The sequence below is a fragment of the Schistosoma haematobium genome, chromosome 6, assembly GCF_000699445.3.
Source record: "Schistosoma haematobium chromosome 6, whole genome shotgun sequence".
In the NCBI taxonomy this organism is placed as follows: domain Eukaryota; kingdom Metazoa; phylum Platyhelminthes; class Trematoda; order Strigeidida; family Schistosomatidae; genus Schistosoma; species Schistosoma haematobium.
The window spans coordinates 13,721,499-13,739,338 of NC_067201.1; the positions used below are offsets into that span (position 1 = coordinate 13,721,499).

The 17,840-nt window shown below is 39.6% G+C and overlaps 1 protein-coding gene across 1 annotated transcript in view; it reads left to right on the top strand.

Annotated features, from left to right (window-relative positions):
- The first annotated feature begins 2,322 nt into the window (after positions 1–2,322).
- The window catches only part of BUB3_5 (mitotic spindle checkpoint protein Bub3), a 73,772-nt gene continuing 58,254 nt past the window's right edge, over positions 2,323–17,840 (top strand). Inside the window, exons 1-2 of the mRNA XM_051216899.1 lie at positions 2,323–2,410; positions 10,909–10,995. Of these exons, the coding sequence (XP_051065530.1) occupies positions 2,381–2,410; positions 10,909–10,995 (117 nt within the window). The 5' untranslated portion in view covers positions 2,323–2,380. The remainder of the gene's footprint in view (positions 2,411–10,908; positions 10,996–17,840) is intronic.

A 17,840-nucleotide genomic window follows, 5' to 3' on the forward strand; every position in this document is an offset into this window, starting at 1 on the left:
TGCTATCAGTATCAGGATACTTTTTCAACAAAGTGTTGATGAACTGAATGAAAGGTTCAGTAGACGCCCAACTTCGAAGATCAGTAGTCTGTGTTTCGTGATAATTTATGATGTACATACCAAATCGAAACACTACGGACAATCGATGGACAATCAATTAAATGGAGTTCGTTGCTATACATCAGTTCTTTTGACTATGAGAAAGACTTTGACAGTGTGAACAGAAAAACCTAATGGAACCTTGTTCGACACTATTGTGTGCCTGAGATCATCAACATTATCCAAAATACATACGACGGACTACACTGCAAATTCCTGTGTGGAATGCAATTGACAAATGCATCCAAAACAAAGGCAGGTGTCAGACAAGGCTGCTTACCATTACTCTTTCTCTTCTAGTAGTTGACTGGATTATGAAAACCTCTACGTCTGAGAGAAAGCGCGGACTACATTGGACAGCTCAGAATCAGTTACAAGATTTGGACTTCGCAAAAAGTCTGGTTCTTCTATCCGATGCCTATGAACAAATGCAAATGCAGACAACTAGTTTAGCAGCAATCTCTGCATCAGCAAATCTCAACATACAGAAGGGAAAAACCATGATACTGAAATACAACACAACGACCATCAACTAAATTCAAGACAGAGTAAGGTGGACATTGCTAGTCAGAAGCCTGTGCTCCACAAGTGATAATTAGGCTGTGTAGGTATCGGCAAACGCTGATAAAAACAAAGTGGTACATTATGTCTTTTGAATAAGCTATCACAATGATGAATCATGTTAACCATAATATTGTGGTATTTTTACGAACTAATGATTCATTTTTACTTAATTGACGGATGGTTAGGAATACCAAATACAATGCTCTCACTTGTGCTCATCTAGTACATTTAAGTTAACGATAGGATAATATATTCAATGTAAAGACAAGTTATACAGAATGACACTGTCCGCAAGGCTGAGCCGTGCCATCCGATTGGATTGAACTGAATGTTCCCACGTTCTCCATTGTTAACATACTCTTCGTGTCATTTGTTGAATACAAATATTTTTAGTAATCATATGCTCAGCTTCAAAGGCCGTGTGGTTACGGTCCACTGCAACTATAAATCTTCGTTGTCACCAGTTAAAGTACAAATGGATCTTGATCTTCACATCATATGTATGAAGTGAATCTACACTTTTTTAAAGATATCTAACATCCAACCTACAGGTGCATGGATAGTAGGGGATCATCCTACCTCGATTATTGAAAGAGATTTGGGCGTTCAGGTCTCTGTTCATTGTCCTACTCTAGAAAGCTTTCATGATTCCAGATCGAAGAAGCTTTATTTAAATTCCAGTTCTCTGATTGGTTACTTGGCGTCTCCAGAAATTATGACAGGCAGTATGTCAACAGTTCCATCCACGTGGGGGCCATGGAAGAAACGGATCCGCTTAAGCATTGAAGACAACTAAATAATTTAGGATCTCTGACTTAAGTACGGATGTTCGTCCTGTATGATTGGAATGTGTGGTGTTTATATGAACCGTATATGCCAGTGAACTTAATTACTGGAGTATTTATCAAAGAACGTTTGTATTATAATTCTCACTCCACAGTCACCGATACTAAAAACATCGAATATAACGATATCTCTGGCTCGGAATAAATGTGACTGATTCATGTTTCCTAACCAATCTACCGTTATTAGTACCAGACCTAGTTATTTTTTCATTACTTGCTCATCACAATCTCCGTTTTGTCTTTCATCCGAAATTTTCCTTTTGTTCACTCTGTCTGCTTTAGTAACTAATAAACTTATTTATTTACCTCTTGAAACAAACATATTCTCTCAACATCCAGACTTTCTCTGTATTCTTTTTCACATAACAACCAGCTAATCTATTGTCCAACAAGCTGATGGCTCCTGGTTCCGGAAACCTTTTTGACTTGAGACAAACAGGCTCACTTGGACTTTAAGATGAACAAGCCCTCAAATAACGACGACAATGACTAGAGTTAGTACACTCGAGTAGCTAGACTGACGCACATCAAACATTATTAAGGATTTGGAACCGTACTAAAACGACAAAAGGCGATCTTAAAAGATTCGGTCGGTTCTTCTAGGGCTGTTGTAAGGATATTGTATATATTGAAAACTAGATTTATGTGTGATGGTTAACAGTTTGGTGTCTCCTATTTTTCTATTCATCTTGTTCGTCTTGAGATAAATCAAGGACGTGCTCACTTTTGTAGTTTTTATGTTGGAAACTAGTCATGTCCTATGTGATGAGATCTTAGAAATCTGATGTTTTGTTTTTCTACTTCACTGAGTGCTCATTGACCTTGTGGTATGTGTCTAAAAGGCAGCGGTCATTTTCGTGTCTCTAAATAAAATGGATAAGATATTGCGTCTTGTCTCTCAAGTGAGTTTAACATAACTGTCGTATGTTAGAAGTGCTTCAAGGGTTATTCTTGTTTGTTTTATACAGATATTTATTTGATGCAAAGAGTAAAGGTTGTTATGACAATGTATTTAATTTTAGTATAGCCAAAAATGTACACATTGATTGTCTGAAAAAAAACATGTGGTTGTAAATATAATAAAGCCATACAGAATTATTTGCGTTGCCAGTTCTATTCGAGGGAACTGAAAACGGGCAGAATATTTACTTCGCTCAATATTTTTTGAGCTAATCTTACGTGTTTCATGTGCCTTCTTACGCATTACTGTTATAAGCCTAGAGTGAACTTCATTTAAATGAAGTAAACACGGCTTCGAAAAATATAGTTGCTTTTCAGCACATTGTTGAACGTATTAAATTTCGCACGAACCTAAAGTTTGGTTTTCCTGTTATTTACTCCTCGATTACAATATTCTTTGGCCGTCTCAGTTTTTCCATTCCAATCTTACATCGAACATTTTTGCAAGAATTATGCTAAATGACGTGATGTTTACAGGTTTATTCTAATTGGATTAAATGTGTAGTGCCTAATTGAGGCAAGTAAATAGATGGTAATAACTTTGCAGTGCTTTCAGTTAAAGTCATTTGAGACTAAAGGTTTGATTATTTGTGGGACAAGAATACCGTGACCGATGAATTTATAATTACACCATATCTACATGTCACAAGTCAGTCATAGTGGCTGGTCCTATGTCGAGCCATGTAGCTTATTCCAGCTTCTAGGCAAACCAGCTTATTCATTCTTCTCGAGCCACGTTTTGACCTTGTTAATTATTCGCTTATCAACCTATACTGTTTTCATGTAAGCGCATGTGTGTTCAATTCCCATTTTATTCACCACATATCCGTAACTTATTTTTTCTGACTATGAGTTGGCTCACACACCTCCATCGCGCGTCATTTTGCTTCGCTTTCTTCTCTTCGCTTCGTTTCTTCAATCATTTGTCTTGATCAACGACTGTACAAAGTATACGTATTCCGAATCCATTCTCATATTAAACTTATTTATTTCTGTTATTCACTAACATATTCCAAACCCTTACAAATACATGACTAGACAACTTTTTGAAGTAAGATTTTAGTTGCTGAATCAGTGTGAAACTGTCTTGGTCTATATATTCAGCTAATTGCTAGAGTAAAATGGAAAACTGAGAAGTGGTGTTGTTTACTAGTTGGTTCTATGGTTTTTATAACGTCTAGCTCGGAATAAGTGTCAAATTAACTGTTTCAGTTTCAGTTTCAGTTTGGGAAGGACAGGAGGCTCGATGGCCTATGTTAGTCCTGGCAATGGTGGTCTCTCAGTTGATCCAACTTTCTTTTGAAAGAGTCGACGGATGGAGCCTCAACCACGTGCTGAGGTAGTGAATTCCACTCGTTGATGATTCGATGGGAAAGTCGATAGTCAGCTGACAAGTAATTTGTTCTCGGCTTGTGAACTTTTTTGGAGTGTCCTCGTAAATTCTCTGTTTTGGAAGACAAGAAAAATGAGGGCATGTTAGGTGCAAATTTATCACTAAGCAATTTGTAGACTGTAATCAAGTCGCCTCTAGTTCTGCGATATGACAACGGGAAAAGGTTCAGCTTGGCCAGTCGAGATTCATACGGAAGCTTCGCTATTCCGGGATCCAGCTTAGTCGCCGTTCTCTGAACCTTTTCCGGAAGCTCACTGTCTTTTTTTAAGCAAGGGCTAGTCGCTTGTATGCAGTACTCAAGTTTAGGACGAACGAACACTGTATACAAAGTCAAAAACGTCTTAGCGTCGACATGACTAAAAGCCCTACGTATTGACCATAACGTTCTAAAACTTTTGGCGGCTATTGCACGGCAGTGTGCAGTAGTCTTTAAGTCTTGACTAACGATAACTCCTAAGTCATTATATGTCTGGACGACAGGTAGCTCAGTGTTATTCATCGTGTATGTATCTGTGCCTTGATGACCGATATGCATCACAACACACTTGGAAGTATTTATCGGCAACTGCCATGTTTGAGACCATTCAGATAACTTCTTCAGGTCATTTTGAAGTTCTAAGCTATCACCCTCACATCGTATCGTTCTCCATATCTTGACATCGTCAGCATATAGCAAGACCGATGATGATAGGAGACAAGGAAGGTCATTTACATACAAGAGGAATAGCACTGGCCCCAAAACTGTACCCTGGGGCACTCCACTAAGCACAGTTTCCCAGCTAGATAACTTTGAGTTCACCCTTACTCTTTGTTGACGCCCAACTAAGAAGTCTTTTATCCACATCAATAAATTGCCTCCAATCCCGACTTTTCTTAGCTTATATAACAGCCGGTTGTGCGGAACTTTATCAAAAGCTTTACTGAAATCAATGAAGGCGACGTCTACAGGTAGCTTTTGGTCCTTAAGAGCACACCAGCTTTCACGAGCCACTAATAAGTTAGTGAGACAAGAATAAACTATTCTGAAGCCGTGCTGCTTCTCCGAGAGGATCCGGTTTTTATCGAGATACTTAAACAGCTCCTTCCGAATAATCTTTTCTAATATTTTAACAACCACACTAGTTAGGCTAACGGGGCGGTGGTTCTCAGGTTTGTGTTTCGTGCCTGTTTTGAAGACAGGACTTACTATGGCGTTTTTCCAATCTTTCGGTAAGCGACCCTGCGTAACGTATAGGTTAAAGCATGTACTTAAAGGGCTTGCAACGAAGTTAGATAATTCCTTCAGTAGCCTAGGATGTAATTCATCGGGCCCCGTGGATTTACCTATGTCAAGCTTATTTAGCAGACCAAAGACATCGAGTTCTTTAATGGTCACGCTATCCAGTGTATGTATGGGGGATCTGTATACGCTGACGAGAAGGGCGCTTCTATGGTATACACGTTGCTAAAGTAGTTCGAGAACGCTTGAGCCTTACCAAAGTCGTCCTCCACTAATGATGAAGCAGTACTGTCTCCTCATAGAGCAGGAATATTTCCTTTTCTCCTTGTCCTTTGGTTTATATAGGAATACAAGCGTTTAGGACATTCTATGGATTCCTTAACAAGTTTTTCTTCGTACAATTTTCTAGACTTACGGAGGGTCGAGGCACAAGTGTTCCGAGCCTTTCGATACTGAGATTTTGACTCATCAGTCCCCAGTAACCTAAATATATCCTACGTTTTCCTTTTCTTACGGAGAAGGATACGGACCTCCCTACTGAACCATGGTGGTGAGTTTTTCGGCCCCTTTGGTATAGTCCAAGGGATGTGAGGTGTGGTAACTTTTAAGTATGAATTTCGAAATGCGTCCCAGGCCGTTTCAATGGAGGACTCTGGGTCTATTGTCCAATCTATTAACGATGCTGAGTGCATGATGTCTGGTATGTTTGCTTTCCAGACGTTGGGTCTGGACTGGACTGACGCGTCCTCATGACTGGCAGTTATATGGAAGTCGAAAGTTAAAACTGCGTGGTCACTTTTACTTAAGGGTGGCATATGATGGAGGTTCGCAACATCATCCTCATAGTGAGTCAGTATAAGATCTAATAAGGATGATTCAGTGTCCGGATCGTACCTTGTCGCTTCTTTCACATGTTGCACTAGAGCACATGTGATAACCCCATCAACTAGTTCCTGCTCGAAAGAATTCTCCGACGATTTAATTCGCAGATTTTCCCAGTCTACCATAGGTGCATTAAAGTCCCCTAGGATTAGACATCGACCACTTTGGGACCAAGTATTGAGACTGCTTAACAGGATCTCATTTGCCTCACAGCTTGGACTGCGATAGACCAAACCAATCAGCAGCTCTTGTCCCTTGCATTTTAAGCGAAGACTAACTAATTCACACGTCCCACTCTCATGGGATACACTATCGATAATGGTAAATGGGATAGCATTCCTAATGAATAGAGCTACTCCCCCTCCTTTGCGCTTTTGTGTTCTGTCGGCCCTTACTAACGTAAAGCCCTCGAAATCAAGTTCTATACTATCTATAGCCTGTGTCAGCCAGGTTTCTGTTACTGCGATTATATCTGGCTTTGTAGAGTCAATATGTACACCTAGTTCCGATCGCTTATTAAGTAAGCTTCGTGCATTGGTGTAACAGATCCGAAGCCTGTTTAAGTGCCTTCGTGCTTCACCCAGAGTGGCTTCGGCATCATTCTCTGTCGAAGTCTTACAACCCGAAAATTTACAATTTTTAGGTCCTTTTCGCCAGCGTCTAACCTATGTTGTAGTTCTTTCTCGGCTTCCCGTCTTTTAACACGGTCTGCCAACGGTAGGTCATTTCGGATAAAGACTCCTGAACCCTTTAATTTGTGTCCATTTTGTAAAATTAGGTCACGTTCGTTCGAAGAGCCGAATACTACTTTAAGCAGTCTGGAATGATTTGGTTTCGAGTCCGTTAGACTCCCTAGTCTGTACACCTTTAGCAAGGTGACCTCAGTCATATTTTGAGGCATGAGTTGATTAAGCAGCTGCCTAATCAGTACAATGTCATGCTCAAAACGAGCTTTAGGTTCAGAGCTATCACTCTCCTTAATTCTATGAAAAATAGCTGATCTGTCGCTATGATCAGCTTTCGATTTTTCAACCACTTTTACTGGGGCAGGTTTCCCTTTTATATCAATACTTTTCTTCCTTACAGCCTTTACCCATTCGTCAACGGTGCTGGTAGAAGCAATAACAGTTGCGTCAAACCTAGTGTTGGGTTTTGGGGGGATGTCGACGACCTGAGGGGTCGTGTTATGTTTACCATTTGAAACCGATCGAGCCTTGCGATTGCGGCTCCTAGGTGTTTCCTGTTGGATCCCATCTGGGAGACGGGGAACAGAAGACCCTACTTTTCTTGAGCTTTTTTTTAAGGCAGGCCTCTTTGGAGACTGCTTTTCCTTCTTTGACGGGGGTGAGTCATCTATCACCGGACTAACCTTAGTTTCCTTCACGTTGATTTGCGTGTCGACAGATCGACTGATGTTTGACGCGTTCCGACTATGCTTGCTAAAACACTTCTTTGCAGCATCAACCAGTGAGATGGCCTCGGTTAGCAAACTGTTTGCATCCGAGCAGCACTGTTGACAAAGCCACACACAACCCTTCTTACTGAACCGTTTGAAAGCAGCAGGCGTTAAGTTCGTGCAAACTTCGTGGTACCAGCCTTTGCACTCGTCGCACTGCATGCCGCTTTCAACAGGATAACGACAACCCGGACGTTGACAACTGCTTTTTTTTACACTGTCCGGTCATTTAGGAGGGGTTCTTTTTTAAACTGTGATGATACTCAGAACAAAAAAAAATTTATCAATGACCAAAAGTGAAGGGCTGTAGATTGCTAGGACCAAAAGTACTAACAGATACAGTTGAAAAAGAGGTACTCAAGAGTACCAACGACAAAACAGTAAAAACGATACTTTAGTCGAATACTTTAACTGAAATAAATTCAATTAAAGTGAAAAACAGTAGTCTTGATACGTAATAAACGATCAAAACAAAGAAATTTACTCAGCGAGGAAAAATACCACTGTCCTTTTTAAATAGCGCGCGTTGCAATACAATTGAAGAGTATAATAGGTTATGGTAAGTCATTATTTAAATCGTCCAAAAAATGGTAGTAGTCGGCGATCGATAACTTCGAGACACTTCAGTTTGGTACTAGTTTCAGTATTAATGTTTTCGTTGAATAACTCCAAATAACCTTATTACTATTGACCTATTTATTTGCTGTAATTAACTAAATCCACTTCGTTTCCCCACCTCTTATGAAGTTCGAAATGTTGTAGTAGTGTCGTGTTCTCAAATTTCTTGATCTAATCAAAATGCTTATTTCTTAACCGTTTAGTTATAGATTTGTTAAAAATACCAATGTCCAAAGAGCAAGATAGCATCAATTGCCCTAGGCATTATTTATTTATTTATTTGAACATAAATATTGGTACAGAGCATCACTAAACACATATGCGCCACATAAGTCACGACTTGTGTATGGGCTATGATACTGCCCGGGTGCCCAAACCGAAGCAGGTGCTTTTCTTAGAAGGCCACACCCAGGGCCTTTGATCTAAAGGTCCGATCCACAAGGCGGTGGAGCAACGTCAGGAGATGCATTTCCATGGTATCTGGTGACCAATGATTGACTTATATGCCATTTTTCTCCTCGGGATCCTGGAGCCGATGTGCACCATAGGTTGGGAATCAGGGGTTTCCGACTTTCCTAGGTGGACTTTCCATGTCCACCAATCCGGTTAAAGCGCCAGATATTCACTTTACATTCTCTCAATTTCGTAAAAAACACCCCTTTGCGAGAAGATAGTGAGTAGGACTTTCCTGGCAGTGGTTTTATACGCGTAGTCATGTGAAAGCATTTCAAGAGAGAGAGCTGACTCTCTCACCCTCGGCCGTGCCAGCGCTTTTCAAGGCATTGTCCTAGGTAAAACAAACCTGGTTCATCGATCATCTAATACACTTATTGATGGATAGTATGATGCAATACTCATTCTTGTGAAAGACGTAAAGCTTTCAATATTTACGATTGCGACATGATACTAAGTATCTTAGAATGGAGTAGGACAAAATGGTAAGGTTCATTAGCTAATGGTCATGTCGTTACTCATAAGGTAATTTTTGTTTGTACGAATCAAATAATTGCATCAAAACATGTCTTATTGATAATCTATTAATAAACTTACCAAAACCTAGTTGAAAAAGGTCATTTTGAGTCCTAATAGGCTTCTCACATTTCGAACACTACAAATAGACTTTACCCTAAAATTATTGCTTTTAGAGGTTATAATTTACTCTTCCATTTGACGGGTTCACCACTTTTTTGAAATGTTCATTACCACTGATTTGGAGTTTATTTATGTCAGGATTTAGTAGTTTCGTTACTATTTGTGGAGAGTATTTAGAAATTTCATCACTTTCTAAACGCCTCTGAATACAAGCGGATTCAGGGTGTGTTTTTTCGCCACTAAATGCTAAGTTTTGCTTGAGGCAAATTAGTGTTAAAACGTAGATTTTGTATAGGTAGTGAAGTAGCATAGCAAACCAACCACTTGTATACATAATTGTAGAACCTGGGGAGAATTTGTTGAAAAGAATATCCTTTGTACAAATATTAGTATTTTTATATGATGGGGATTTTTAAACACTTTCTTTAGTTTGAAAATCTCATAAACCTTGGAGGGTTGGTTTCTGAGGAAGCCTCAGAATGGATTCAGATAACTCTCTTGGCTTTCATCGACTTGCCTTATTAGTGTCGTAGGCGCGATATCCATTTTCCAACCAGTGAGAGTATACTGTACAGCAATCTATTCTGTACCATAGCTATGGTAGGGACCTATAAAAGTGTAAGACCGGCGTATGTTGGAAGTTTTTGACTGTAGGTGTTACTAATGCATTACTTGTGTACCTTGGAACAGCCAATTGAACAGTATTGAAGTTAAACATAGGGGACCAAATGAGGATGGAAAACTATTAATAAGGCTGTGATATTTCGCTAACCAATGTAAATGTGACATAGGCTACGTGTATCTAACCGCCACCTACCTCAACATGTATTCCTAGCTAGGATAGAGGCTGTCATTGATGGCACAGTTTAGATTGACTCGTGATTTCGACTGTGAAAATAAATAATTGTTAAAAAGAAATTAAACAATTTTGGTTACATGCTGTCAATCATGTAAATTCAATGAAAAGAATATGGAACAATTTTTTATACATAAATTTGGAAAGATATAAGATGTGGTTAATAATTGTATAGTATGTGACCTTTGAACAAAGCGATATTTTTAAGTTTCGAAAATTCTTTCTGGATGTATATTTCTATATATCTTTTTGAAGGATTCCATAGAGTTGATCTTCAACCGAGAAATTTGAATTCTTTTGGGTATTATATATCATTAGATAAAATTGACAGATTTCATTCGATGTATGCAGAATTTGGTTTAGGACTTATGAAGACTGATTGATTGACCTACATCCCGAATTAACATCCACTGTAGGGAATCTTTAAAAACAAGAGTAATTGTCCATTGCTTTATAATTTTTCGATGATTTCCTCTAGTGTAGCAAAATTTCTGACGAGAATCAACTTTATTATAGGTTCTAAAAAAACGAAACTGGGATCCAGGTACATCTAGATGACGAATCCCAAACGAGTAGAAACCTCCGTCATAGATTCCACTGCTAGCCACAATTAATTTATTCTGTAAAAAACAACAGTTAATCTACACTCGTCCCAAGAAAGCAGAAAAAGCAATATCTATCGGGATTATTCAAATCATACAAAGTATCCGGAATTAAAAATGTAAAGTAAAAATATTCCGTAATTCGCTAGTAAATTTATACCACCCATACTTCAAAAACCAAAGACATAACATAAATCGTCATAATATGCTTTAATTAGCTCACATATATTTTTAAAAACTGAAACGCAGATTTTCTGCTGTTGATGTTATGGGTGTTTATTTTATATTCATTGTTTCCTTTTCTTTTCTTCAACCATTTTAGCGTTCGAAACTACCGAATGGTATTGACGAAGTTGAGAAGTCGGTCTCATCATTTCAACCGCTTACTTTATCTAAACAAACAAGTAATGTATGTTATTTACCAGTTTTTGATATTATTTGTGAATAGTTCATTCCACCTGTTTTGTTCTTGAGAATTTTTCAAATATATGCACATTTTTTATGGACAGGATGAGGTTATCTACAACGTTTTCTATGTTCAATAAGTGTATAGTGTCCAGCATTCATGGCCATTTTTCGTTAACTCATTGGTTAAGTGTTGCATATTTATGCATAATTTTCACTGGAGATTTCATTCCAAGAATCTCTAGTTGTTTACAACTGTCTACTTGATAAAGACACCAACATAGTAAGGGTTAGTGTTTGATTTGAGATTCGTGATGAAAATCACACTAGTAGTAAGGCATTTACCCACTAAATATACGATTAAATAGTCGCAAAAGTTTGGTACAACTGGCGTGTTCAACGTTGAAAGAGTTGCAGATGAGGGCAGTTGTACGCTAAGTAATGATTGTTTGAGGTAGTTTTTGAGTTAATAATAACAGCGAAGTAGATTACATAACTAAACATGATCAGCAAAATGTTTACATAAATATTAGTATAACCCACAAACCACCCTAATTGATCCGATATTTTTTAATATATGGATATAAATATTACTGTTTATTAAAGTTCAATGAAGATCTAGTTGAGAGCAATTTTCTTTGCTTATTAATGTCGTTCTAATTTATACAACGGGAAGTTCCAATATTTTAAAATTTCTGTTTAATTTGTAATTACAAGCTTAATTAATCGTAATCGTGTTGCTTTTTTAAGCATGGGGGTATTATATAATCCTATGATTAGCTAGTTCCAATGGGTTATTAGTGATGTATTCGGTCAAGTTCGTTGGGATGTCTTGTGATTAATGAAATGGTAGAGCAGATAAGTAGTTTGGTTCGATAAATATCATCTTACGAATGCTATTTATGCTATCTGGTTGCCAGTAACTTGATGCGTGCATACAAGGTCACAACATCAGGAATATGTAGTAATGATATATTCCGCTACTGTTATACGATTTACCATTCTTAACTAATTCCCAATTCATCAATTACAGTATTCCGCACTTTTGAATTGATCTTGTATGATCATTGTTTTTTACTTTATGGTGTGATGCAATATGGTCTGTTTGCATATAAACCATATATGTCTGAAATATACGATTCATACAGCGGAGGCTGATATTTGTGTTTTGTAATGAACGGTCTGGGCTAAGCAGGAAGTCGTTATACAGAGGAACACTATGGACTCAGAGCTGACTCAAAATTGTTGGTGCTAGTTGACGTGTAATTAGTTTAGTACGACAAAAAAGGTCATAGAAGTCTTCAGTCTTCAGTAATAAGGATAGGAGGTCTGTCGACCTATATTAATCCTTGCAGTTTGTAATACTGTGGAGGTCCAATCTCGTTTTGAATATATTAACAGACGGTGCTGATATTACGTGTTCCGGTAGGGAATTCCAGTAATTCACTACTCAGTGCGAGAAACGGAACTCCAGACGTAAACGGTTTGATCTCGGTTTTTGAACTTTCTTCGAATGTCCTCTCAAATGATCGGTTCTAGACGGAAGCAAAAGATAAGACATGTTAATACCAAGGTCATCGTTCAGTATACGATAAGCCAATATTAGATCACCCCGTACTCTACGGTAAGATAACGGAAATAAGTTAAGGTGTCTCAGTCTATCTTCATAAGATAGGCCAGCTAGACCTTGTACCATCTTAGTAGCTCGTCGTTGGACTCTTTCTAGTATATCTGCTTCATATTTGAAACAAGGACTCGCTGCTTGAATCCCGTATTCTAAATGTGGTCGCACATAAATCGGGTATAGTAATCCAAACATTTCATCATCTAAATACTGAAAAGACCTACGAATTGACCATAATACCCTATATCCTTTTGCAGCAGCAACCTTACAGTGACTAGTCGTTTTGAGATCATTGCTTAATATAACTCCTAAGTCTTTATAGTTCCTTGCTTTGGGTAGCACGAATCCACGTAGTGTATAGTCATACGATTCATCAGAGTTATTTAACTGCATCACTACACTCTTATTAGGATTTACCTCTAGTGACCACCTGTCTAACCATGCCACCAATGAGCTAAGATCGTCCTGTAATACTATTCTATCCGACATACTATGTATGGGTCTCCAAATCTTTATGTCATCAGCGAAGAGTAGAACGGATGATTTTGCTACAGTTGGCAATTCATTTACATAAAGTAAAAAGAGAAGAGGACCTAGGATTGTGCCTTGGGGAACCCCACTTTTTACAGGTACCCACGAAGAGAGAGCCCCATTAACCCTTACCCTTTGTCTCCTGTCATGGAGAAAGTTACTTATCCAATCGACGACTGTGTTATGGATTCCAAAACGTTTCAGTTTGAATTTAAGACCAGAGTGTGAAACCTTATCAAAGGCTTTACTTAGATCTATGAAAATTACATCCACAGGAGCATTCCGATCCTTTGCCGCAGCCCACTCTTCTCGTGCAATGAGAAGATTTGTCAAGCAAGATAGGCCTTTCCGAAAACCATGTTGTGCCCTGGAGAAAAGATTTTGCCCTTCAACATAGTTTATAACAGCTATCCGAATGATTTTCTCCATCAGTTTCACAACTGCACTAGTTAAGCTAACGGGTCTATAGTTACTAACTAAATCCCTACTCCCAGCCTTATACACCGGACTTATTATGGCGTCTTTCCAGTCTCTAGGAAGTCTGGACTGTCTCAGAGACATGTCGAATAGTATCGCTAATGGTTCAGCAATTTCATCTGATATGGCTTTCATAATCCTAGGATGAATATCATCGGGACCACTGGACTTATCAGGTTTGAGATGCTGAAATAGCCTTAAAACAGTATCTTTCTCAATGACTACAGGATCCATCAGCGAGCCGTCACGGTCACGATGAATCATTGGTCGTTCCTCATTACCGATAGAAAACTTACTTTACTTACGCCTGCTACTCCCAATGGAGCATAGGCCGCTGACCAGCATTCTCCAACCCACTCTATCCTGGGCCTTCTTTTCTAGTTCCTTCCAATTCTTGTTCATTTTTCTCATGTCTATCTCCATTTCTCGGCGTAATGTGTTCTTTGGTCTCCCTCTTTTCCTTTGACCTTCAGGATTCCATGTGAGGGCTTGTCTTGTGACGCAGTTGGGTGCTTTCCTCAATGTGTGTCCTATCCACTTCCAGCGCTTCTTCCTCCACTGGGATCTGGTTTGTTCTCTCCCACAGTACGTTGTTGCTAATAGTGTCCGGCCAATGGATCTGAAGTATTTTGCGTAGACAATTGTTAATAAACACCTGTATTTTCTGGATGATGGCTTTCGTAGTTCTCCAGGTTTCTGCCCCATACAGTAGAACTGTCTTGACATTTGTATTGAAAATCCTGACCTTGGTGTTGGTTGATAGTTGCTTTGAGTTCCAGATGTTCCTCAGTTGTAAATACGCTGCTCTTACTTTGCCGATCCACGCCTTCACATCTGCATCAGATCCACCCTGTTCATCAATGATGCTGCCCAAATACGTAAAGGTTTTTACATCTTCCAAATCTTCTCCGTCAATTGTGATTGGATTGGTGCATTCTGTGTTGTATCGGAGAATCCTACTTTTCCCTTTGTGTATATTGAGACCTATTGCTGCTGAGGCTGCTGCCACACTGTTCGTCTTCTCCTGCATCTGTTGTTGCGTTTGGGATAGAAGGGCCAGATCGTCTGCGAAGTCTAGATCATCCAACTGCATCTTAGATGTCCATTGTGTCCCGCACTTCCCTTCAGACGTTGACGTCTTCATGATCTAGTCGAACACCAGGAGAAAGAGAAAAGGTGAGAGTAAGCAACCTTGCCTAACACCGGTCTTCGCTTCGAATGACTTTGTCAACTGTCCTCCATGCACAATTTTGCAGTGTAATCCATCATATGAGTTCTGTATGATATTGACTATCTTCTGAGGCACGCCGTAGTGTCGAAGAAGTTTCCATAGTTTTGTTCTGTCCACGCTATCAAATGCCTTTTCGTAGTCAATGAAGTTGATGTAGAGTGATGAATTCCATTCAATTGATTGTTCCACAATGATCCTTAGAGTTGCGATTTGGTCTGCACACGATCTATCCTTACGGAATCCTGCCTGTTGGTCACGAAGTTGGGCGTCTACGCAGTCCTTCATCCTGTTTAACAATACCCTGTTGAAGACTTTTCCCGGTATTGAGAGAAGAGTGATGCCCCTGTAGTTATCACAGTTGCTGAGATCGCCTTTCTTCGGTATTTTGATCAGTAGTCCTTCTTTCCAGTCTGTTGGTACTTGTTCCTCATCCCAAATCTTATTGAAGAGAATGTGGAGTATCCTTGCAGTTGCCGCTACGTCTGCTTTTAGTGCCTCTGCTGGGATGTTGTCCGGTCCTGCTGCTTTGCCACTCTTGATTTGTCTGATGGCCATGCTGATTTCTTCAATTGTTGGTGGGCCAACATTGATTGGGAGGTCCGTGGGTGCTGCTTCGATGTTGGGTGGGTTCAGTGGGGTTGGTCGATTCAAGAGTTCCTTGAAGTGTTCTACCCACCTGTTTTGTTGCTCTTCAATGTTGGTGATTACCTCGCCTTCCTTGCTTTTCACTGGTCGTTCTGGTTTGCGGCGATTTCCAGAGAGTTTCTTTGTCGTGTCATACAGTTTTCTCATGTTTCCTTCTCTTGCAGCCTTTTCCGCCGTCGTTGCTAAATCTTCCACATATTTACGTTTGTTGGTTCTGATGCTCCTCTTCACTTGTTTGTTTATTTCCGTGTATTCAGCTTGTGCCTTGGCTTTTTCTGCTCTTGTTCGGCTGGTATTGATCGCTGCCTTCTTGTTCCTCCTTTCTTGAATCTTATCCAGTGTATCAACAGTGATCCATTCCTTGTGATGGTGCTTCTTGTGACCCAGGACCTCATGACATGTTGAAGTGATTGCCTCCATAGTAGTTCCTTCTCCATTGAGTAGATCATGAAAGGCCTGGAACTTATTGCTGAGGACTATCTTGAATTCGTTGAGTTTGTTAGTATCCTGAAGAAAGGCCGTATTGAACTTTTGTGATACTGTCTGCCCCGTTGTCCAGTGCTTCTTGAGTTTCAATTTCATCTTGGCGACCAGTAAGTGATGATCTGATGCTATATCAGCTCCTCTCTTGGTTCTCACGTCCTCTATAGTCCTCCTGAACGTTTTGTTGATGCAAATATGGTCGATTTGGTTTTGTGTAGAGTGATCCGGTGAAGTCCATGTGGTTTTGTGTATGCGTTTATGTGGGAATATGGTGCCGCCTATGACCAGCTTATTGAAGGCACATAGATTTGCAAATCTCTCACCATTTTCGTTTCTTTCTCCCAGTCCGTGTCGTCCCATGATGTCTTCATATCCAGTATTGTCCGTTCCAACCTTGGCGTTGAAATCTCCCATCAGAATGGTCAGGTCCTTCGTTGGGCACTTCTCGACTATTGACTGCAGCCTATTGTAGAATTGATCTTTAGCGTCTTCATTGTAGTCGTTGGTAGGCGCATAGCATTGGATGATGTTCATTGAAATGCCCTCTTTCTTTGTTTTAAACGAGGCTTTGATGATCCTTGGTCCATGAGATTCCCATCCTATAAGTGCATTTTGCGCTTGTTTGGACAGCATCAATGCAACTCCTTGTGTATGTGGTGCATTTTCTTCTTCATGGCCGGAGTATAACAGGAACTCTCCTGTAGTTAGTCGTTGTTGTCCAACTTGTGTCCAATGTGTTTCACTGATCCCAAGTACCTCTAGGTTGTATCTTCTCATTTCTGCAGCAATCTGGAAGGCTCTTCCGGTGTCCCACATTGTACGAACATTCCATGTACCTAAATAAATGGTCGCTCTGGTTGTCAGAAGGGGCATCGGCCTCGTAACTTCCGAAGGAATTCGGCTTTCATCATGAGGCGTCATAGTTCTTCTAAATGAAGATCTTCTGACTCCCAGGGCAGAGTTTAAAAGGTTTGAATAACTTTTTCTGGTTAGCGTTTTTTTAGCGAGTTAGTTTTCTACGGGATGGGGACGCTAACCCCATGCCCAACCCTCCTCGTTTATCCGGGCTTGGGACCGGCAGTAGCCCCCGGAGGGACTCCAGGCGGAGTTACCGATAGAAAAAACTTTGCTAAAATATTCCGATAAAGCTTCAGCTTTTTCGGCATCATTCTCTGCTAAGATTAACGGATTGTCTCGTATCAAAAGTGATGGAATTCCATCGCTTCTCTTAGTTGGTATTCTGGTTGGTGGTTTTGTCACTTGATATTTGGTGGGTCATAGGACATAACAAACGTAAAGAATCATACTCTTATTATTAGGATACCATACATCTCTATGGCTCTTTAAATCAACCATTCTTCTGTGTAAACTTACTTATTGTTCTTGAACATTTCTTAACGTTAGAAAACGACTAAATTAAAACTCAATGGCGCAGGCACTTTCACTCTTTTTCTTCCCCTGGGACCGGAGTCCCGAAGTCTTTTATCTTTTTTTCCTAGAATAAATCTTTACTACTACTGATGTTGTCACTACTCCTACTTCGGGATTCGTTTTAAAATAATTTTATCTCCCTATGTTAATGTAGTATGCTAACGTTACGTGTGACTGACTGATTTAAATGGATAGAATCACAGGGCTTCTAACATGATTCCAAGTAAATATCATTTTCAAAAGTAAACTTTACCGAGAATTGACACCCGCTGATGAATCAGTAAAGGGATATCCAACCCCATTTTGGGATGCCTTAGCTGTGTCCACCCATGACATCACATAGGATTAAATCCTGTATATTTATTGACATTTTGTCACTCATTCTGCGATACTCTGAAAAATACTGAGTTGAAATTCGATGGTTAAT